This window comes from Thermobia domestica, chromosome 10 (genome assembly GCF_964235325.1).
Source record: "Thermobia domestica chromosome 10, izTheDome1.hap1.1, whole genome shotgun sequence".
NCBI classification, from domain to species: Eukaryota; Metazoa; Arthropoda; class Insecta; order Zygentoma; family Lepismatidae; genus Thermobia; species Thermobia domestica.
Window position 1 is genome coordinate 105267687 of NC_137463.1, and position 24698 is coordinate 105292384.

The 24698-nt window shown below is 32.8% G+C and overlaps 2 protein-coding genes across 2 annotated transcripts in view; one reads left to right on the forward strand and one right to left on the reverse strand.

Moving 5' to 3' along the window:
• Positions 1-24698, reverse strand: part of LOC145662623 (uncharacterized) — an 82549-nt gene that overhangs the window by 51324 nt on the left and 6527 nt on the right. The window contains exon 2 of the mRNA XM_081728362.1: positions 404-1202. Within this exon, the coding sequence (XP_081584488.1) occupies positions 404-1202 (799 nt within the window). The remainder of the gene's footprint in view (positions 1-403; positions 1203-24698) is intronic.
• On the forward strand, positions 16944-24314 carry LOC145662043 (uncharacterized). Its single transcript, XM_081727376.1, has 2 exons — positions 16944-17045; positions 19673-24314. Exon 2 carries the CDS (start codon positions 19673-19675, stop codon positions 24011-24013), a length of 4341 nt encoding a protein of 1446 aa, XP_081583502.1. The 5' UTR covers positions 16944-17045; the 3' UTR covers positions 24014-24314.

Genomic DNA, 24698 nt, shown 5'->3' on the forward strand with positions numbered 1-24698 from the left:
GTCGTTGTTTCCTAGTTTAAAAATATATGCATAAACAAAGCTTCATTTTGGTGTAACCATTATTTGTGTATTGCTTCAGGTTCAAAAGTTCTACTATCACAAACGCCGGGTTGCATTGTATATTGGACACCCTGTATAAGATAATCATTTTCTTCAGAACAGAAGTAGTAATAAACACAAACGAATTTCGCTGTACGCAAAACCTTAAGCTTGACTGCATTGAGACTCAAGTTTCTATTCTATTTTATTTTATTTTCTTAGTCCTAAATCTATCTATAATTTTTGTATTCTATAATACATATAAATATTCCAAGAGCAATTCGGAAAATAAGTTTCTTTAAAATAATAAGAATAAAACTAACAGAAATATTTATTTTAAATGCAAAAATGAAACAATACTTACGGTGGTACATCATTCCGAAGAATCCCATAATTAGAAACACTAAAACAGATGGCCTGAGAGTTGCTTTGACAGCTCCCCAAACCGAACACACGTGCTCTTGTTGTACTCCCTCAGGTGGCGTGAAACGAAGACATACATACAAGATGCCCAAGGAACAAAGGCACATACACAACGGAAACGTCACAAAAGAAACATTAGGAATGGTTGCTAACAAATAGTTGCCCACTACGTAGGCCAATCGTCTTGCCGCAATAGCCACAACTTCTAACACTGCAAATCTAAATGTCCGATTCCCGTCTAACAATGTGAGCTCTGACATATAATAGCACACAGCCATCATAACGGAAACATCGCATCCCGTTAAGAGACAAGGAATTGAAACTGCTAAAAGAGTGTATTCCATTGTCCACTGAGTGTAATAACAATTAAAAACAAACCCAAAATAATATGCTGCTTTCCCCATCATGCCAATTAACATAGCTACTTTTGGTCCATGGAGATCAGTCCAAACAGCAAGAGTCACAGCACTAAACACTGGAAGTATATACACCACAATTTGGCTTAAAATGTACCAGACGGAAACTTGTGCACTAACTGCTGCTGTGGTTGCATTTCCACAATTTTCCTCCTCGCAAATTTTCCATGTTAGGAAATTTTTGCGTGTGATGTCATCCAAAGTCGTAGGGAAAATCAGAAGAAACAAGATGGGTTCCACTGTAATATGATGAAAAGCTGATCGTAGCCATGATAAACAGCAGCAATCTAGAAACTTGCAGCTGATATCCACTGAACGTGTCACCTAAAAAGAGAAACGAATTTTCCAATTAACAAAACAATGATTTACTTAATATTAGCTTGAAGTGTAATACATATTTACATGGTCATGTCAGAAAGAAAGCAACCTTAAACACGAAGTGTTTTTCCCGCCTTTTAAATCTGTGATAGATTTATTCAATACGAAAACAAGTTCATACTACTGTAATTCGTAATACTATTTGATTTCTTAATAATGACTAGTACAACTAATTCCGTTTGTAGAGGTTTTTAAGTGCTACCTTTTTCTTTTAAATATAGACTTCTTAAGATTGATTTAACAAAGATAGTGTTTATTCTTAAATAAAAATTTTACTCAAATAATACATTTGCTTGAAGGTCATGCAGATCTCCTAGATTGCTCTCGCACACTTCCATCTTGACATGTCCCCATAATTAAAAGTCACGCGTAGGCAGCTCTGGTGACCTTGTAAGACATGATAAGGATCATCTACGGTCAATTCATCTACGTCCAAATTCCTGATCCAGAAAGTTTCTGACTGCGATAGTTAACTGAAGCCCCCTTTTTAGTGGAAGTACACGTCACTTGATACCCTGCGCATCCAGCTGGATCAGGAAGAATGTCTATAGAATACTGGGTCAAATAGCGCACATATAGCATTTTCCTCAAAGAAAAAAAAATCCAATTCTTGCCATGAGTTTTCCGTGAGCAGTAGTGTCTATTCACTTTGCTAGACACGTAAAAAATGTCTCATTTGAGAATGTGATATTCACTTGCAGTGCATCCTATCCGGTTAAGATTGAACCCTGTAGCCGGTTGGGAATCAAATTATTGAACTGCAACTCAATGTCCTACCTGATCCTTCTCATTCAGATAATCCATAATCTTCAGCTTCGAGAGTTTCAAGTGAATTCGATTTTGGAAGATCCTAAAGATCTTAGATTACGACACATAGCTCGAAGGACCAGCGGAATCGACTTCCTCGGACTTTTTGCAATACTCTTTTTCATTCGGTCAGACGTCTTTTTGCCTGCCTTCGGTCAGCCACTTCAGAGTGGATTGGTGACACTTTCTGTCTACAGAAACTTTTCATTGCACTTTTTGACGCTTTCTACGTCATCTCCTTAAAACACACACACATTTATAGAGCTTTCGATGCAACAGAGCGCATTATTTCAACTCTACATACCTCAATGCGCACTACACGTTTTCTCCTGAATCAACGCCACCTTGAAACTACATGACTCTCCCAGAGCGCAATGTTACCAACCAACAATCGAAAGTCTGCTTTACAGTACATTGAAATATCTCTGTTCGTTACAGAGTTGTGGTGAATTTACATATGAGGACTTTCGGAAAACTACATAATATTAATCTTCAAATTCGATATTTTCCGGGAAAAGATATTGTAAAGGTCTGCTAAGCAGGTAGAAGGTAGAGTTTTCAAAATTTGAAAACAACTTTTGCCTCAGACATCATTCTTCAGACGTTAATGGTACAGTACCACATAAAAAGTTTTTAAAAACTCGTTAGTAATAACTCCTCGTATGTTTCTTGACGTAAAACGAATGGCTTAAATATAGGGGGACAATAAATTTTAAAAAATGTATATTCGAGGAATAAAGACTACTTTTTTTTATTTTCACGTTATTGATGACAGCTGTGTGTACCAACGATGTTCAAATGAGCATTCATATAAACGAGTTCAAAATTGAATTTTCTCACTTGAACGTAGTTTAAGGGATTTTGTTGCATCATAGAAAATCTAAGATCAGTACATTTGGTTCAGTACTGTAGACTATCCAAGATGAACGAAGTTAAACACCAATAATCGGCCGTTCAAGCTTAAAGCTAGTCCATCCAACACTTGATCGACATTTGACGTTTAACGTCCCTGGTGCACACAGCCGTTAGTCATGTAGATTCGAAACTGTGCACAAATAAGTGACCACGTCGCTGCATGGAAAAGTGAATCGTGCTTATGCTTGATGTGCGAAACGTAAAGTAAGTTCTTCACATGTTGATGTACTGGTTGCATAATTACATCGAACAATTCAGTTTTTGCAATTATTGTCCTGAATTTAAATTTGGTAGCTTTTCTTTTCTATACACACGAAATATACTATAGCACTGTTAACTATGTAAAAAATATGATGACATGGTAACAAACAAAAATAGCTTTTCAACTCGTGTATGTGTGTGGATTTTCACGGAAAATATGATTTTTTGTAAACTGGAATGTGGTTAATTTTATTGTTAAATAAAGTCACTTGCTTGCATTATATTGTAGATGCTCCTCTGCTTATGTATTCATATTCACTCGCGTCCTCATTGTTTTCTCGTTTTATTCAGCTAGTTACCTCGACTCTTCTTCATGTTCACATTACTGCTAAACAACCACTATTTGCAACTGACAAGTCAATGAAGTTCATTACAAAATTTAACATTTTGTTTCTTAAAGAATGTTATTGCTTTTTTTCTTGTAGTTCAGTAAAATGATTGATATTCAATGTCAAAGACCTGTAGCCAAGGACGCTCGCAGCATTTTTTCCAAAGGGGGCCAAAGACCGACACAAGCCCATTAACGAATACGCATACATCTTGATGTCTGTATTTTAATCTTTCAAATCTTTCAGTTAAACGTCCCACGATTATGTCCGTTAAGCTAAGGAAGACAAATGATTGAAGCAGATGAACGAAAATCGAAGAATGGTGGTATGTGAATGCAGGAAAAAACTTGAATACCCCGAGAAAACCCATGTGTTCGATGTTGTCCACCACAAACCGCAACGTCGTCGAACCGGAAGTAGAATGATTGTTCCCCCATAACCCTTGAAAGTTATGTATTTTGGTCATACACGCCAGAATGTGATATACTGGAGCCTGTTTTCTCACGAATCCAAATATTGCAAACTCAAGATGATAACAGTCGGTAGTAATTGGGATCTCTAGTACGTCATTGTTGCGAATCGATGTCAAATGGAACACGGATACACGATCGTAAGTTCCAAACGAAGACGTTTACCCGGTAGAGAAAAGGGACACGCTGAAACCACAACGTATAAATGGTTTTCTATGATTAATATTATTATTGTTATTAGTATGACTATTATTATTATTATTATTATTATTATTATTAGTAGTAGTAGTAGTAGTAGTAGTAGTAGTAGTAGTAGTAGTAGTAGTAGTAGTATAATTAGTATTCTTAATATGAGCAGTATGATTAGTAACAATAATAATAATGAGAAGAAGAAGACAACAAATGTATTGTTGGGCCCGAATTACCAAGGTGTTCGGCCCGTCTTGGGCGTCCTCTAACACTGCTATAAAGGTTTTAAAATCCACAATCAACCGTACCCCAGTTGGGATTCGAATTCGAGACCCTTGAGTCGCTGGCTAGATGCCTCAACCCACAGGAACACGAGGTCTGCAAGAAGAAGAAATACTATTCCTCAACGTGGGGGTCGCGAAAATAAGGGAAAGAGAGAAATACAATTAGAATCTAATACTGGAAAATATTTTTGGATAATTATTATTTTGAATTTTGTTCTGATAGACAATTTTTACCTATTTGTATACATACTGTCAAGAAAAAAATGGTCTACTAAACATTTTCAACAGGTGCACAGTTGGTTAGAAATCAACTTAAATGAAAGAGGCATGATATGAAACTAATGAGAACTGCATATTGAAATACCAGAAGAATGCAAATGCACTTTATTTTTTTTATCATATGACCCAAAATTAAGGGAGGGAGAAAGTTTTAAAATTTTCAAACGGTCTCCATTTTGATACAGTACGACGGATCGGATTCCATATTTGTATTTTAATATGAGTGAACGGACCAAATTTGGTTTTAATTCATTCACTTTAGAGAAGTTACTGTATCTACTATAGAAATGGATTCTATTATTATAGAAATTATAGTCAGATCTCCGCAATAGGTATATTAAAAATCAGACACAAGCTTATTACAAGCCACAAATTATAAGGGGGTCGCTGGCAAGAGGATGTGATAATATGGGGTTCCTGATCGGAATTAGGTTGAGAACCACTGGTATAAGATTATTATTATTATTATTATTATTATTATTATTATTATTATTATTATTATTATTATTATTATTATTATTATTTCTTTATCGTTTTCTTCGTCTTATTGCCAACCTCGTGTTGGTTGAGGCGTCAAGCTAGCGACTCAAGGGTCCCGACTCCGAATCCCGGCTGGGGTATGGTTGGTTGTGAATTTTAAAGCTTTACAGCAGTGCTAGAGAACACTCAAGACGGGCTGAAGTTCTTCGTTACTTAACGAGCTCAACCATATAGCCTATTTCTTGTCTTCTTCCCATTATTATTTTTACTCATCATACTGCTCATATTAATAATGCTATTTCTACTACTACCACTCCTCCTCCTTCTACTACTACTACTACTACTACTAATAATAATAATAATAATAATAATAATAATAATAATAGTCATACTAATAACAATAATAATAAAAACAATGGAAAGCCGTTTTGGCATTGTGGTTTCAGTGTGTCCCTTTTCTCTACCGGGTAAACGTCTTCGTTTGGAATTAAGGATCGTGTATCGTGTTCCATTTGACATCGATTCGCAACAATGGCGTACTAGAGATCCCAATTACCACCGACTATCATCATCTTGAGTTTGCAATATTTGTATTCGTGAGAAAACAGGCTCCAGTATATCACATTCTGGCGTGTATGACCAAAGAACATAACTTTCAGGGGCTATGGTGGAACAAAGTAGGTAAGGCGTAAAAATCTGGAGAAAATGGTAATTAGTTTTTCTAATTGAACTCATGAAAGAGTATGACGTGGGTAATTGAAATCATGAAGGGGTATGACGTATATAATTGAACTCATGAAAGAGTATGACGTGTGTAAATGAAATTATGATCGAGTATGGTGCATGTAATTGAAGTAATTAGTTTTTGTAATTGAAGTCGTGAAAAGAGTATGACGTATGTAATTGAAGTGATAACGCGTGGCAGATGGTGCCGTTGGCGCCATTACTGTCTGGTTATGCCGCGACTTTCCTTTATACTTTTGCCGCCCGTCCGCTTCGTATATTACCGACTGCTGCGTTGTATTGAACGTTAGTTTTTTCGCTGGCGCCATTACCGTTGCGCCGCCCGCTTTGAATTTTGCCGCTTGGTAGCCGTGGCCGCTAATGATATTTCTTTAACTTAAGTAAGAAGAGAAAGTGTACTTACCTTTGATGACACGCCCGCTATTTTGCTGGCTATTTCCTGGTTGCTGCCACTGCTTTATTGATGATGACAATCTTTTTATGACGTAGAATGAACTTGATTTTTCCGAACAACTTAGAATTATTTATTGTTATAATAACATTTTTCATATATTATAGTAAGTTTTAGTTTTCTTTGCGGAAAGAAAATTAAAGACAAACAGCTATGCATCTTTTTATGTGTTAATACTTTCAAAGATAAATTTCTCTTTGCGTATAAGGAGGTGCTGACATCATGTGGCAGATATTTATACTACAATGAGTTGGAGAACAAGACAAGATATATGACCTGTTTGAAATGAACCCTTAGCAATAGGTTTTGGTGTGATTGAACTGGGATATTCGTTGTTACTGGAAATTTGGAACTCAATCTTGAAAGCATATGGAACATATTTATTTTTAAAATGTCATTTTCCTCTAATTGAAATACAGCTTGTTGAAATATTATTTTTGATGCTTGTGTCTATTCTGATGTACACAAGAACTATAAAATATTTTTGAAATGAGGACTGCTGACGAGTTATAAATGTAGACAATATCTGATTAATAGCCACAGCTGTTGAAATAAATACATGGTTTGATTTCTAATGCTATTTTTTTGAACCGCTATGGGACTTTTTCCTACAGATGATATTATTTGCAGTGATGGCACAATGACTGATATTATCTAAAAAGAACCACTTTATGGCGACTCTTTAGATATTTTAAGATTTACTTATGTGAAGATATTTATGTTTGCAAGTCGGGTCTAACTGTATCAATAGACGATTTGAAAGGAACGGCCATTAAAGGTTACTTTGATGGAATGATAGTTAAGGAAAGAAAGTGCGATGTATATTGACGTCGTTATTTACAGGGGTTATTGTCATGTAATCAGTAAACGGTTTCCACAATTTTCTCTTTTAAGTGCAATCCTATTTTGGAATAACATGCAGACTAGAAATGTAATAAATAAATTGGCTAACTGTTTGCTTAACCCAAAAACTAGGACAAGGCAGGAGACTGACCCCTCATTTATTATAGCTGATGAAAATGCATGAGGAAATCAGATTTTATCTATTTTTTTTTTTTTAAATAAGCATAGCGGTAGAAAGCTGAAAGATATTTTATAACTAATCATAGATAGGAGAAGGGAGGGCAGGTAAATGAACTTATGCTTTGACGTAATTGAGGGGACTTTATAAATACATGACCGACCATAGCCGTGTTATTATTTGGGTAGTAATGCGCTTGGTTTAGAGAAGATTTATTGTGTGGTCATATTAGAATTTATTGGTGTATTAGTTTGGCGTTTGATTTCTGCAGATAGGTGTATTGACATTGAAGACTGTTTCAGCGCTTATGCAGAATTAAGGTAAGAAAACTTTAACTAATTTTATACATAGAAAATATAGAATTAAATATTGCAATGATTGATTAATTCATGAAATTGATATTTCGTTTTTAACTTTGTTTTATTGAAAGAGATTTGTTTCACTATGTTGATTGTACTTAAGTTTATAAGCCTGTTCAGCACCGATTTTTTTTTTTTAATGAAACGAACAAACTAGTAAACAATGGAAAGCAGAGGTGAATACTACTTTGTAGGAATAAAAGAATTAATTGCCGAAGGCACATAACGCTAAAAACTTTAGCAGTAAAGAAGCTCTATTATTATTATTATTATTATTATTATTATTATTATTATTATTATTATTATTATTATTATTATGAGTTGGAATTTTGCGCATCTTGAGCTTGATTTCAAACTTTGTTTTTTGTATTTCATTATTATGCAGTACAGAATTAGAATCAAAGCTGTAGGAAACATTATTTGTTGAAGTGATTTATTGGAGTTTAGTAGTGTGAAATGCGTATTTATCACATTGATGTTTAAGGTTTTTAACTAGGAATCAATTTGAGATTATATATAAAGAGAAAATCCTTCGTTTTGCGAAAAAAAGGATTAATTGCAAGAACATTAACTTATTTGGTTGCTTTTCAGTGCCTTTTATCATCATTACGTTTGTTTTCCTTATTTTGTAATATGACCATTAAATTGTGATGTCAAGTCTAGTGAATTACATTTAGGATGTTTCCTTATAGTCATCGAATACTAAACTTTTTATTGTTGATTTCACATACCGATAGTATTTTTATTATAACTTTGTATAAAGTATTGACTTTATATGAAATGGGGCATTGCCAATGTTACAAGAATTGCTGCGTGACAGAATAATTAAGTTTAAAGGGTTTGAATTCTAAAATTTTGTGAGTATCCAGCGAGTTGGTAGCAGTAAAAATAAAGAATGTCCAGCTAGGGACAAGTCATGAGATGTAATTGTAGAATAATTTCCATTAACATCTAGATGCTTTACGCCCCATAATGAGTGGAGTCTACACTTATTGACCGTATTGTTATTTCTTATATTAGCCTTGTAATTAAATTTTATTTTCCACTTAGATCTTTAGGATTATGACTCATCGAAAATGTACTTTTTCAATTTTACGGTTATTGAGTAAAATTACGTTTAAAGTCCAAGATAATACATAGAGTTCATTTAGAACTGTGGCTATATGAGACATAGCTTAGCGTTGCTTCCCCATTGGTGGGTTTCCTACAACTAGGACGTGTACATTAATTGATTAGTAAGGAACAAGCTTTATTATTATTTGTAACAATTAGGCTATAGGAGACACGGACCTATATTTTATTATTACATTCCTGAACCACAGGAAGTAACATGGGGGACCTCCACCGTGCTAAAACCGTATATGATACTCCGAGAAAACTTTAATACTTTATAGATGATATCTCTTTTGGACGCATGTAAAATTAAATTTTATGGGGAGGAGCTTAAATGAAAGTAGAAATTGCGTAGAGCGAAATAACAGTTTTTAATTTATTGGATGTTATAGAGTGAAGCAAAGCGAATAGATTCATAACTGATGAAATAGCGTAATACAGTTAATATTGATACTTAAGGACATTGGATAGAGTGTATGAACTAAGTTATTAGTTTTTTAATGGGTGGCGAAACATAAGTTTTAAAGTTATGGCTATTTGAGACATGAACCTCCAACGGTGTAATTATATGAGGCATATATTATTGAATTAGTAGCGCCGCTTTGTTTGGTTTGAGATTCTAAAGACTGTTAGTAATTTTAAAAAATGGACGGCACACACGTTTTTTTTTTTAAGTTTTGGAGAACAAATTTAATGAATTCTCTCACTTTGTTTACTGCATTATATTGTTTTAAGTCACTCAGGGAAAAACATGTAGTTATAATGATCTGAGGAATAATTCCGACTTTTTACAATTATAGTTGCTAAGTTATGAAGGAAATAGTGGTTATTTTGATCCATTAAAATAGATAGAACCTCGAAAAAAATCTAGGGACATTGTTATAATGCCCTAACTTGCCTTTGAAGTAAGCACTCTATCACTGATTTCCCCACAATTAAAGAAATATAGGAAATATTTTGGTATGAGGACAAATGATTAATACTAAGACTATATAAAGGAGTAGTTGTACTGATTTGCTATTTAGATTAATTACATTGTATTTTAGTTTGTAGATTACATTTTATTAAGAAATAATGATGATTACAGGGTCCGTAGACACAATTTTTGATACAACGAGCTATAGTACTTTTGAATTTTGCTTGTAGCGTACTATTTGACTTTATTGAAATTAGTATTTCCTAAAACTAAATTTGATTTGTACTCGATTGAGTTTCAATATTATTATTGGAAACATAATTTTATATTAGAATTATCAAATTAGCTATTAGTTCCGTATTTATGTAAAATAAGTTGAACAGTATACATAAATTGTGTTTTTTCACAGCCTTGTTTACAGTAATATTTGAATATTACCGTACCCGATTTGTTTTATATTTATTTCCGTTTGATAATACAAATGAGAAAATGTTTAGATGGACAAAAAAAAATTTTAAATGAAATTTTTTAATTAACAAATAGAGTCTTTAGCTTCCTTAAAATATTTGATGCCGGCGAGAAATGTTATAGCACTCCTCAATACTTGTAAGGTTGATTAGTGGAATGTTCAGGACAATACTTAGAAATACGTATAGAATTGGAATTGAGAATTTTAGATTTTTTTTTTTTTTTGGGCTTCCTTGGATAATGAGTTATTTGAGGACATGCCGAAACTTGTATATTTTGACATTTAAAATGCTTAGCGTACACCGGGTTTAACTATATAGGGAACGATACCAAACATATTTAATAGAAAAGTGCCTGAAATGTTATGTAGACTAGATAAGCACTTATGTACCGCTGGGTTGCATACAACCAGGGATACTATCATATTTCAATTTGTTCTTTGAAATTTACTATTATAATAAGACGACATATTTTAGGTTACCGTCCCATAATTATGAGTTTCAAAAAATACTCACCAATTTTCTTTCAAATGTAAGCCAAAGGTGGGGGTGTGGTCCCACCACAATTTATATATGATTTAAAATTGTTATGACCGGACATGGACACTAAGACCGGACACTAAGATTGGGGCAGAGGGAAATTTTGTATGTACTTGTTAAAGATTTAGTATCTTTCAGTTTATGATGATTATGAGAAAATGAAATGAAATCTTTGAGTCCCACGATTATGCCGGTTAGGCTAAAGGAGATGGTGATTATTTTATTTGTCGAACAATATGTGAGAGAATAAAAGATATTCTCCTAATAAATTAGTCGGAGCAAATTGTATTTTCGAACTTGCAAAATAAATCGTTTGCTGTGCAAACTCGTTGTTAAAAATAATGTGTTTGAACTAAATATGGGAGCTAAAATAAACTCTTAAAAGTATATAGGAAACGAGAGAACCCCGAGAAATTTTCATATGTACGATGTTTGTCTACAACAATTTATAAAAAAAATAAATCCAAACAATGTTTGTCATGAAAATGTTGAAATATTGGTGCGAGCCCGGGACCCCCAAACACCAGAGGTGAATGCTCTACCACTTTTTAAACTTTCTGACTTATTTCCTACTTTAACCACTTTTCAAACTACTAGGCACGACAGGGACACGAACACAGAAACATCGAGGACAGTTAAAATTCCACCCTTGCTACTACAGAGGGACTCGAACCCTCAATTGGCTTTACCTCACAATTATCAGCCTAACGCCTCAGACCGCTCGGCTACACCCACCGGCTCACTGAACCATCGCGGTCCCTTATGAGAAATGATTTTTATATTGATTTGCTTTACAAAGAAAACTGTTGAAATAGTATATAAAAAAAAGTGGCAGGAAACCCACGATTACGCTGATTGTTTACTACAATTTATACAAAACACTTGTTTTTTGTCATGAGAACGCTACAGGGAGCCAAGAATTCATAGCATTGGCCCCCAACAATTTTACTATTGAGTATGATATACATTCGAGTTAAATGGACGCAATTTTAACTATAAGTAGGATACGCGTTTAATTAGAAGATTTCAATATAATCAGAGACGAAAGAACTGTAAGCTGTTAATATTCGTGAAAGTATAAGGAGTAGTCAATACGAATAATAGAAGCAGAAACATTTGTTTCAGTTCAATGTGAATATTATTGTTCAAGACACTGACACATGTGAAACTAAGAAAAAATCGGTTCATTATTTGTCCAACTTATATTTGCAGATAGGGCCAAGTTATTGATATTGTTAGAAAATATAGCTGATATATTGTAAAGACTCATTTTCAAGCTTACCAATAATAATGATTAAATTTAGGCATCCCTTTTTTCTTATAGTCACTAATTTAGTTCAATGTAGAATTGCCTGCTCTGGACCCCTACATTAGATAAATGCATACCCAATGAGAGTCTACGTATATGGAAACTTATTGTATATGTAACAGAAAGTATCTAATTTAAAGTAAATTTGTATAAGTTGAGTCCACTACATATGTATTTACCTTGGGTTCTTAAGTAACTAAGTTCTGAATTACAGATACTTTATATATGTAAAAACACATGATCGTTGAAACTGCACGAACTCCTATTATTACTACAACTATTGCTACTCCCATTACTACTATTACTACTACTATTAGTACTACTGCTATCGCTACTACTACTACTACCAACTACTAGTATTACCACTGTCACCGCCACTAGCGCCACTAGTATTCTACCAGTACTACCCCCTAGTACTAGTATTACTACTATTGCTACTCCCACTACTACTACTACTACTACTACTAGTATTACCATCACTATTGCTACTAATACTCTATCAGCACTACCACTACTAATACTATCGACTACTAGTATTACCATCACTACTGCTATTAGTATTCTACCAGTACTACCACTGCTACTACTACTACTATTACTGTTACTACTACTACTACTACAACCTTTACTACTATTACAGACTAGTATTACCACTGTTAGCCACTACTGCTATTAGTATTTTACCACTACTACTACTACTACTAGTAATATTATCACTGTCACAATTAATACTGCTACTAATACTCTATTAGTACTACCACTGCTACTACTGCTGCTACTAATACTTTATTAGTACTACCATTGCTACTTCTGCTACTACTACTACTACTACTACTACTACTACCGCTACTACTACTACTATTGGCTGTATGTGAACAATCGCATATCGATTACTACTTGTTGCTTTGTGGTTATTTCTTTTGTACCGCTTGTAATCTAACCTTCTTTCTTCTACTACCATGTAAACTTCTGTATGTATGTATGCCTCTTTTTTTCTTTCTTTGCCTGTATCTCCTTTTTTTCTAATCAAAGTTTCTTTTCTTTGTGTTTCTCTCTAACTATTTTTACCTATTTGCTCTATGCAGAATGCTATTAGATTTCTATTTCACCTTTTGTACTATTTGTACCTATTTCTATTTTACTCTTTCCTTGATCAGCTTCTAAATTCCCGTTTCTTTCGTTGGTTTATGTCTATTGAATATTTCTCTTTTTTTCATGTATGTCTATCTCTTTTTATAGAATAATATGATGAAGTAGGTAAAAAACTAAGTAAAGTTCCATTAACAATCCATCTCTTACAGATTAGTATCTTTTCTTGCTTGAGTCTGACTCCTTTTTATGTAACCTAAGCTATTCCAATTTATTGTGCTACCCTAATTTTGATGGGCTTCCAATTAAATTTTACATATATTACATCCTGATTCGCTCTTTCTTTGGTATCTTTCCAACTATGCTTTAGCTAACATATTTTTGCTTCTGCCCACCCACCTTTACTTGTTATGTAATATATCTGTCCTTTGTTTTCATGGTATAAATCGCTAAATATTTTCTTTCTGTTTGTTGTACTACATGATTTCCTCTTTTACTTTGCTGCCGCTACTTTTATTCCTGCTGTTATTGTACTGAACTAAATTTAATTTATTGTATTTGTGCTTTGCCTCATTCGTCAATTGTCAATGACTTACAATAAAGACCAATACGGCCATGATTTGAATAATTTGTTTTGAATGATTTTAAACTTTAAGATCTTGTCCGCAGCTAAGCTTTAACTAACTCTATGGTCTATGGAACCCGGAGGTTCACAGAAGCTCTCCACTGACTTCTATCCTTAGCTAATTGGATCCAGTTCCTACTTTGTATTCCTATCTCTGTGACATCCATCTTAATATTATCCTCCCATCTGCGCCTAGGTCTTCCTAATGGTCGTTTTCCTATGGGTCTACCAGTCAAGACTTTGAAAGCGTTTCTACTTTCTTCCATTCTAGCTACATGACCTGCCCACCTAAGCATCCTACACTTGACGACCCTAACAATGTTGGGTAAACCGTATAAACTATGTAGTTCCCCCATTTTCCATTTCCGAGGACTGAATATTCGTCTTAGGATTTTGTTTTCAAATACTTTTTAGTTTATGTTCTTCCCTCAGAGTAAGTGACCATGATTCACAACCATACAGAACAACAACTAAGCTTTAAATGTTTCCTAAACTCTAAACTTAAGCTCATGGTTTGCTTTTACTTGCTAACTAATTAGTTCGCTAGTTCTTAATGCTAAACCAGTATGATGCTTTTAAGTATTGCATGCTCAAGTTTATGTTCCTATCCTGAACTAAGCTTAAGCTATTTGAAAAGTTTTTCTGCCTCCCTGTTTGCTATTATATGTCTGTTACCAATTCTATTATTAGATGTCTCTTAGAATTTCCAATTGTGCTCCTCTTTGTAGATGATTATAAGAGTGGTGTATGGGTTCCTTATTGTGTTAGCATTATATATTTCTTAAAATGATTGGTTGGTATTCTATTGTGTTTAGTATTTTCCTTACTTGGTTTCTTTTGTTATTTGGTACTAGCACTACTAGAAGAATTTCTTAACTTGCTTGAGTACTATTCTATTGTGTTTAGTTTTTTTCTTGCTTGGCTTCTACTGCTATTTACTATTATTAGCACTACTACTTGTATTTTTTCAAGATGATTGTCTGTTATTCTATTATATCTTCTTTAACCTAACCCAAACTATTTGACATTAGCTATCATATGTCTTTTATCTTTCTGTATATAGCAGAAGCTTTCTGTTTGTGTATAATCCAAATTTGCTGTTTTGTCTTTATGCATGTTTTCTTCTTATGCCTGCCTTTGTTTTTTCTTTGTATTGTTTTTTGTACTCTGTTTTCGTAGACGTTTTTCATAAATGTTTCCTTTAGGTTTCTCGTAACTTATCAAAACTCCATTGACATCACCTGTATACCTTCCTAGTATCTTATAGTACTGATATTTGAAAATTTAATTCTAACAGAACCAAATGATTTATACATATTTCAGAAATATATATCTTTAGATACATTCAATATCATGTTCTTGTATCTTATATAAGACATACCATATAGTATACTAACATATAAGATAGATATAGATATATCTCTAATGTAAATATAAATATATAGTTATAGATAGATATAGTTATAGATATATCTCTAATGTAAATATAGATATATAGTTATAGGTATAGATATATCGGTATTGTAAATATAGATATACTTATGGCTAGTTATAGATATAGTTAAAGATATAGGCATAATTATATATAGATATATAGTTATAGATAGATATATAGTTATAGATAAATAGATATAGTTATAGATATAGATATATATAGATATAGTTATAGATATAGATAGATATAATTATAGATATAGATATATATATAGATATAGATATAGTTAGATATAAATATATAGTTATAGATAGATATAGATATATATAGATATAGATATAGTTAGATATAAATATATAGTTATAGATAGATATAGATATAGTTATATCTCTAATGTAAATATAGATATATAGTTAGGTATAAGGTTTAATACTATATATTTACTATATGTTCTAACACATGTTATGTTATATTTTAGGTTACCCTTTTGTGGCAATACCATTATTACTGGTGTAGTACTAAAAGTATCGAGAAGTACCAACCAAAAGTACCAGAGGAGCAAGATATTTTCTGCTACCAAAGGTATTTTTTATTCCTTTATACTTAAATAGATCAATTATGTTGGTGCAAGAATATTATTGAAAATAATACGAATTATTTGTACGTTCGCAGCGTATAGCTGCTCTTACGAGTATGCTCTGGCATACGAACCAATAAAATATTTTAAAAACGAGTGTTATTTTAAATAACACGAACGAATAAAATAATCACACTGTAAGTGTTCTGAGCTTCTTATTTTAAAAACGAGCTTAGTATTTTCGAAACAAATAATTAACACGGAACTTCTAATGAAGTGATTGAACAAAAAAAAAAGCAAATGATCCAATAAAATAAAATAACACGAACCAATAAAAAAAAGAAGCGAAATGATAAAAAAAAATAAGATACAATCCAATAAAAAATAAGAAGTGAATCAAAAAAATGATTAGGAAATAAATTACAAGTGTTACTTAGTAATGTTTCATTGTTTCAGGGCAGGCAGCTACTTGGAGTAAAAGTTGCAGCGGAATTCAAAATTCCAAAGTATTAAAGTTCACAGAAGTAAAGTAAGTACCATTGGTAATTTACATAATAGCTTGTGCTTAAGAAATGTTTTTTGTAAGTTCACAGCGTAGCTGGTTTAAGCTTGTGTAGTATGCAAATTACTTTTGAAAGAATTATTTGACATCAGTTATTTTTGAAAGTCTGTACTATTTTGTAACATGCAAATTACTTTGAAAGAACTATTTTGCATTACTTATTTCTTTGAGAGCGTGCATTTGTTTTGCACAACATAAAGTTTGTAACATGTTTCCGTTTACAACATACATTTTCTTTTTTGTTAACAGCTGATAAATTTTTTGTTAACAAATGTTAAATTTTTTGTTCACATGTAAGTTTTTTAGCGTGCAGTTTTGTTAACACCTCTTAATTTTTTTTGTAGCATGCAACATAGCTAAATTTTTGCAAATTAATTTCTACAGTTTAGTAATACACATTTTCAATTTTTTTTTATACTGAAATATAATTTCATGTAAAGTAATATTGTCTTTCTTTATTATCACAGCATTCAAGTGTTGCACCCTCAACTGTGAATTTACCACTTCTCATATTTTATTTGACATCTAAGAACATTTAAATAAGGATTTCCTGTTTTTTCAGCGGCGGTAAGTGTTCACATACATTTTTGTTAAACTTTAAAATGTTAAGTTCAAAGATTACATAAATAAAATTTTATGAAGATTAAATAATTAAAATGATTTTAACTTAATGAAACTATAATATAAAATTTTATATAATTACAAACATATTGACAAATAATTTTGAGTAAACTAACTTTACATGTGTTTAAGTACACAAACTTAATGAATATTTTAAGAACATGTAAAATTATATTTTCGTTTGCAACTCATTTAAATTTTAATTATTTTTTTTGCATTTTTTATTTTACAATCAAAACGCTTCATGTAAACATATAAAGAATTACATTGCAAGAATTTAATGTCAATTGAAAATAAAACAATAATGTTTACAATTAATTTATAAAAACAAAATTAACTGAACTTTTATGAACGTGTGCAGGAAAATTTTTTCAAACATTTTTTAATTTTCAGTTACACTTTTTGTTTATAAATTACATTTTTTAATTTAAAATTGCATCCTTGTTTTTTTAACTTGTATTTTTAATTTTGTATAATCTAAATACATTTTTATACGTATAACAATTTTAAAGTATCGACTCAAGTAAATTAGAAATATAAAAAAGTTTTGCTAATACAAGACATTCTTAATTTTATCAGTTAGAATATAAATGGCTATCAAAGTAGAAGATACAAATATTATTAACACTTACTTAATGAAAACTAACATTACAAGTGAATAATATTTTTTAGTAATAAATAAATAAATCATGCGTTACAAAATACATTAAAACAGAATTTAAAAAATTGTATTATAAAAAAACTACATTATCAGAAAAATATTTAATGCGTGTGTTACTTTTGTTTACTTATACATTTTATGCTACTTTACAATTTTAATTCGTACGCTTCCTATGAACTGAAACTCTGAACAATCTAAGATGTTCGAACAATATGTGAGTGTACTAAAATAAACTCTGACCAACTTTGTTGGGATCCAATAAATATTTGTGTGAAAAATAATTGTTAAATGTTTCGAAACTGGTTAAAAGTTGTGAACTGCTAAATAATTTGTTTAAAGTAAATGTGCTTTTTCCTTACCATTCTTCTTTTTTCTTATTTGGTTTCAAGTTTGTTTATTCTTTGCTATTTTTATACTATTGCTATTCTATTAATTTCTTTTGTTGTTATGTTTTGTTGGTTGGCCTTTAACTTCGCTTTTGTAACAATTAACTATCCTAATGCTCTCTTTTGCTATTCTTTGTTGAATAAAATTGCATTAACTATCTTTAAAATCTGCTATTTCTATGCTATCGTTTGTTTAATAATTGGCTTAATTAAATATGGTTTTCCTAACCTATGTGGATTAATTCAATATATTCTTTAAATCTTTGCTATATTGTTTGTCTGATAAAGTTCTGATGCATAAACTATTCTAAAACCTTTTCTAACCTTGTTTCTTATTTGATTTTTGCTAAACTATTTCTTCTTTGATATGTTTTGTTTACTATGTTATTTTTATTAATTTGTGTTTCTGTTTATTACTACTTGGATTTTTTTATTGCCAATGTTATTTTGAAATGATTTTTATTCATTGGATTGTTCACATCAGATATATTCATTTTTAAAGATATGAAAATATTATTGTCCGTGAAAAATAAATATTCGGAAACATTCAATTAAGTTCGGGAAACTTCGAGAACCTCACATAACTTTAAATAATACAGGTTTGTAAAATAACATTATTACTTTAGAAAATATTTTCGTAATTTAATATTTTTGGGTACGAGATTACAAACTAAATTATTTGGGTACGAGACTTTAAAGTAAGTGTATCTGGGTACGAGATTACAAACTAAATGCATTTGGGTACGAGACTTTAAAGTAAGTGTATCTGGGTACGAGATTACAAACTAAATGCATTTGAGTTCGAGATTACATTTCCGAAAGTATAAATACGGCGCAGCAAGCCGCGGCGAATCAGTATAGAAGACGTTCCTGTTTGTACGTTGTGGGTTGCAATTGCAAAACAGTTAGATAAATATTACAGGATTTTGTCATTTAGTGTTATTGGAAACTGTGAGTGGATTTGCCGATTCTGTAAAGTGAAAACCTGACGGAGTTATAGTTATCAGGATCTGTCGATAAACATTTAATTATATTTTCAATAAACAGTATTAATATAGGATTGGTATTTTTCGGCAAACTTCGGAAAAATTCGTTAATGTTCGGAAAACTTCGTGTGGAATTTACAATATTTTCGTGTATATAAGACAGATAAAATTGAGCGGTCAGTTAGTAGTGAAGGATTATTGAAATTGTGAAGACGTTCCTGGTTTATACTACGTGGTGCGATTAGCCTGAAGAAAATTTTATTACGGCAAACTGTAAACTGGTGATAGCGGAAACTAGTGAAGAATTTACCGAAAAAACTTAAACAGTGTGTTCGGTAAACTGAAAGAAAAGTTACGAGAAGATTTATTATTATAGTTAACGGCAAATATTAGTGTTATTACTGATAAGCTTTCAAGTGTATTGTCGGTAAACTTAAAACTGAATTTGTGATTTACAAATATCGTTGTGCGTGAATAATACTGTGAATTTAACTTGAATATATATTGATAAATATACAGTGATATAATATTTAATTACAGATGGCTTCTACAGGTGTAAATGATCTAACCCAACTGTTAACCTTGGCCGAACGCTTTGGATACGAGGCACCCGAAGTTACATTTTATACATGGAAAATGATATTAGAAAATTATCATTCCAAGGGGGTGCGTGTACGTAGTCCTGAATATGAACGATTTTTGCAAGCGCTATTTAGGCATTATGGGGTTGTTCAGGAAATTATTTTGGCAAGCTGTGAATCCGCTGCTGATATTTCTGATTTATATCAGTGCGGATTCTTTCGTGAGGATGATATAAAAAATCAGGCTTGTGAAAAGTTCAAGCAGTTGGTATTGGCAGGTAAGACAGATGGCTTATTTGCTGAAGCTGCTGCTGAACTATTAGGTGATCCTGTGAACTTAGCAGAATCAAGTTCTATGAGTTCTGGGGAACCTATAAACTTGCCAGGGCCAAGCTCTGCAAGTTCTGGGGAACCTATAAACTTAGTGGGATCTGGTTCTGTAAGTTCTAAAGATGTGCCTAAGACAATGGATGGTACGGGTGTGCCAAATTTTAAGATTGTAAGGAGTACATCTCGTAATTATGCGTACTTCGGGCTAAAGGGGACGGAGCTAACCATTAAGTGTATGGGTTCAAATGGAATCGAAGATCCGGAAAAATATGTACGAAATCTGTTTGATTTTGTAATGACCCATACATTAAAGGATGTTGACAAGAACACCTTTGTTGGAATAACTATCGAGAGCACTGCCTCGAAGTTAAATAAACCAATTTATTTGTCATGGCGCAAAAAATCGGAATTGAACCCTGAGGTCCTCTTTTCCATAGTGGAAAATACCCTCAACAGTAATGAGGAGTTCCTAATTGGAGGTGACGTTACGTTTAAGGTACATACTGTGCATCTCCGAAAGGGAAGAGGTAAAAGACGTGAACGAACCATTAAGAAATATCTTCCATTGGGTGAGTTCTTGGAAGATAAATTACTTCCTATGGAAAAGGATGTATACTGCCTTCCAAAAAGTGTGATTCTGGGAATGGCAAGAGTTGATCAAAAATATGATCAGGTATATCAATTGAAAAAGAACCCAAAACGCTTGATAAAACAGGCAAGGAAATTAACTATAAAACTAGGAATAAACGCTGCAGATCAAAATGGATGTACTCTAAATGACGTGAAAAAAATACAAAACCACCTTGCACCTAAGTACCAGATCATTGTGTACGAAAGAAATCAAATGACACGGAAATTTTATGTGATATATCCGGGGATTAAGGGTGGTAAGCAAATTTACATTTTATATGAAGATAATCACTACCAACTGATAACTAGTGTACGTAAGCTTGTAGGAACCGACGGATTTTGTGATCATTGCTTGCAGGGGTACAATAAATCTGGTATTTTTCATAAGTGTGAATTTAAGTGCACATATTGTGAAAAGTACCACGAGTTATCGGCCTCTGATATGCAACGAAAATGCGATGATTGCCATAGATTGTTTCCGACAAGTGAATGTTTTGACAATCACAAAGATGTGAGTGGACGAAACAAGAGTGTATGTAATACGGTTAGGGTGTGTGATGAATGTGGTGTTATGTTTGATTTAAGACGCCGGCATAATTCTGTGCATAAATGCGGGGAACGTTTATGTAAATCATGCTATAAGCATGTTGAACGTGACCACGTATGTTATGTGCAGAACCAACAACTTACCCGGGTAGAAAAGTATTTGTACATAATTTTTGATGTAGAGACTATGCTTCTAAATACGAATACTGAGGACGAACAGGAGCATATAGTAAATCTTGTATGCGCGCAAATGATTTGCTATAAATGTAAGGGTAACAATTTAGACATACCATGCTTTGAATGTGGAAATGAAAATGGAAAACGCGAGTTTTCTTTTAAGAACATCGATGAGTTTATTAACTTTGTGTTAATATCTCGTCCGAAGTTCGAACGTACAATTGTACTGAGCCATAACGGATCGCGGTATGATATCCATTTCTGTCTTAAAAATCTCATTGAAACCCAACATCTTACTCCATCAATGACAATGACGGGGCACAAAATTACCGAGTTGCGGGTCGGTAATCATTTAATCTTTCGCGATACATTTCTTTATATGGGAGTTAAATTATCAAAACTCCCAAAATCATTAGGTCTTTCTGGAAATTTAAAGAAGGGAGATTTCCCATACTTGTTTAATACACCAAACAATCAAAATTATGTAGGCAAAATTCCGGACATTAAGTATTTTAATCCTGAAAATCGTGCTCCGGAAGAACGACAACAATTAAACGCCTGGTACCAAGAACGTGCTGCAAGTGGCGAGCAGTATGACCTGCAAAAGGAGATGTTGGAGTATTGCCACAATGATGTGAGAATTTTAGCAGAAGCGGTTATTAAGTTTTCGGATATGGTAGAGGAGAAAACTGGCGGAATCCAGTGTTTCATTTCATCCGGAACCATAGCCAGTCTTGCTATGCTTACATACTGCACTTTGTATTTACCCAAAGAGTCAATTGCAATTATTCCACCTCTTGGATTTGACTACCGTGATCGGCAAAGTGTAAAAGCTTTGCAATGGTTGCGGTATATGAGCAAAACAAAAGGTACTGTAATTCAACATTCAGGAAATGGAGGCGAAAGACGATTCGGAAAATACAAGGTGGATGGGTATGAGCCATCTAGTAATACTGTTTATGAGTTTCATGGGTGTTTTTTCCACGGGTGCCTAACCTGTTACCCTGATATGCGCTACGAACAGCTTGACGCATCCTCACCTCATCGTACAACCATGCAGCAAAAGTACGAAGCGACCACTATTAAATCCCAATATTTAAAAGAACGTAATTTCAACATTGTTGAGAAATGGGAGTGTGAATGGGATAACCAGGTGAAGTCCGACAAGTCCATTCAGGAGTTTATTAAAACTCAGTGTAATGATCTTGTTGATCATTTGGTTCCCAAGCACGGATTTAATGGTGGGCGAACTGAATGCTTTAATGCCTTGTATGAGTGTACTGATGAGGAATATATTCAGTATCTGGACGTTACTAGTCTCTACCCCTGGGTAATGGCTCGTAAACCGTTGCCAGTGGGTGCGCCAAAAATTTATAGGGGGCCGGACTTTCCAGAAGTGGAAAGTATTCATGGTATAGTTAAATGTACCGTTTTGCCTCCAAGTAAATTATTCTTTCCGATCTTGCCATATGTTGCACATGGGCGATTACTTTTCGGTTTATGTCGCACATGTATGGAGGAAGAAAGTGTTACCGAGTGTTTGCATTGTGAAAATGATCGTGCTATTACTGGCACATTCTGTACCCCAGAATTGCATAGAGCACTTCAAAACGGATATAAGATACTCAAAATAAAGGAAGTTTGGGAATTTAACCTGGTTGGCGGTGAGGAAGAAAATTCGCGTAGTCTGTTTAAAGACTATGTGAATTCTTTCCTTCAAATGAAGCAGGAGGCTTCAGGTTTTCCTGCCTCATGTCAAAGCGAAGGAGACAAACAAAAATACATTCAGGAGTATCATGCCCACGAAGGCATACAGTTAAATTACAATAATATTAGAACGAACCCGGGTCTGAGGTATATCTCCAAGATATTCCTCAACTCGCTTTATGGAAAATGGGGACAGAGAACCGATCTTCCACAATCAAAAGTCGTTGACACTCCGGAAAGACTTTTGACGTACCTGCTGTCACCGCAATACGAAGTACAAACAGTAACACCCATTGGTCAACGCCATCTCCTAATCACTTACAAAGACATTGAAAGCGAAAATAAACCATGGAAGTTTTCAAATGTCGTGCTTGCTTCGTTCATCACATCGTGGGCAAGACTTCGTCTTCATGACCTATTGACTGCTGTAGGGCCTGAAGCTATATTATATTGTGACACAGACAGCATTATGTTTATACAACGACGAAATAGAGAATCCAATCTTACAATCGGATCCTACCTGGGAGAACTAACTAATGAAGTACCAGAAGGGTGGGAAATCGATATGTTTATTGGATTAGGGGCTAAAAATTATGCGTATAGAATGAAAGAAATTGGGACGGGAAAATTTGATTATATATATAAAATTAGGGGAATTACTTTGGACAGTAGAACGCGGCAGGAAATTAATTTTGATCATTTTTACAAATTAGTTCAAAACAAAATTGAGAAAAAAGAGTTAAAGTTTCCAGGGAGGATTGTGCGTAAGGCTGGGTTTTCTATTGTTTCTAAAACACAAGTAAAGACACATCGTAAAGTAAATAATAAACGACAAAGACTAAACCCTGACAGTGAAACAGATTACCGTAGTATTCCATACGGTTATCGAAGGCAAAGTCTTGTTCTGTGAGGAGTGTGTGAATGAAAACAAAGTGAATGTGTTGTAAATATGTAAATAGTATTGTAAATAATGTATATACAATAATTGTATGAATGGTAGGAAATGACTATGGCAATTCCGCAAAACATTGCTATACTGCCTCGGATATAGCATATAATTATTCACATCATTGATTTCTTTCTTGCATTCACAAGTACTGGATATTATATCATCTTTATAACATAACTTAACCCCTCACACTGCACCCTCATTTTGTAAATAATATATTATATACAATTTGTAAATAGATTTTTTCATGTATTCTAAATAGTTTTTTATATATCGTAAATAGATTTTTCATATGTTGTAAATAGTTTTTTTATATATTGTAAATAGATTTTTCATATTGTAAATAGTTTTTATATATTGTAAATAGATTTTTTCATATTGTAAATAGTTTTTTATATATCGTAAATAGATTTTTCATATGTTGTAAATAGTTTTTTTATATATTGTAATTAGATTTTTTCATATTGTAAATAGTTTTTTATATATTGTAAATAGATTACTTTTCATATAACGTAAATACCATATTTCAAATATTAAATTAGTTTTGTTAATCAAGTTCAAAGAATCAATAGAACACTGTATATATCATTATATTAATCAATTGTTATATATCATTATATTCAAACACTTGTTATATATCTACATT

Excerpts from the sequence above, each read along its gene's own strand:
- LOC145662043 (XM_081727376.1), top strand. The coding sequence starts at position 19,673 with ATGGCTTCTACAGGTGTAAATGATCTAACCCAACTGTTAACCTTGGCC.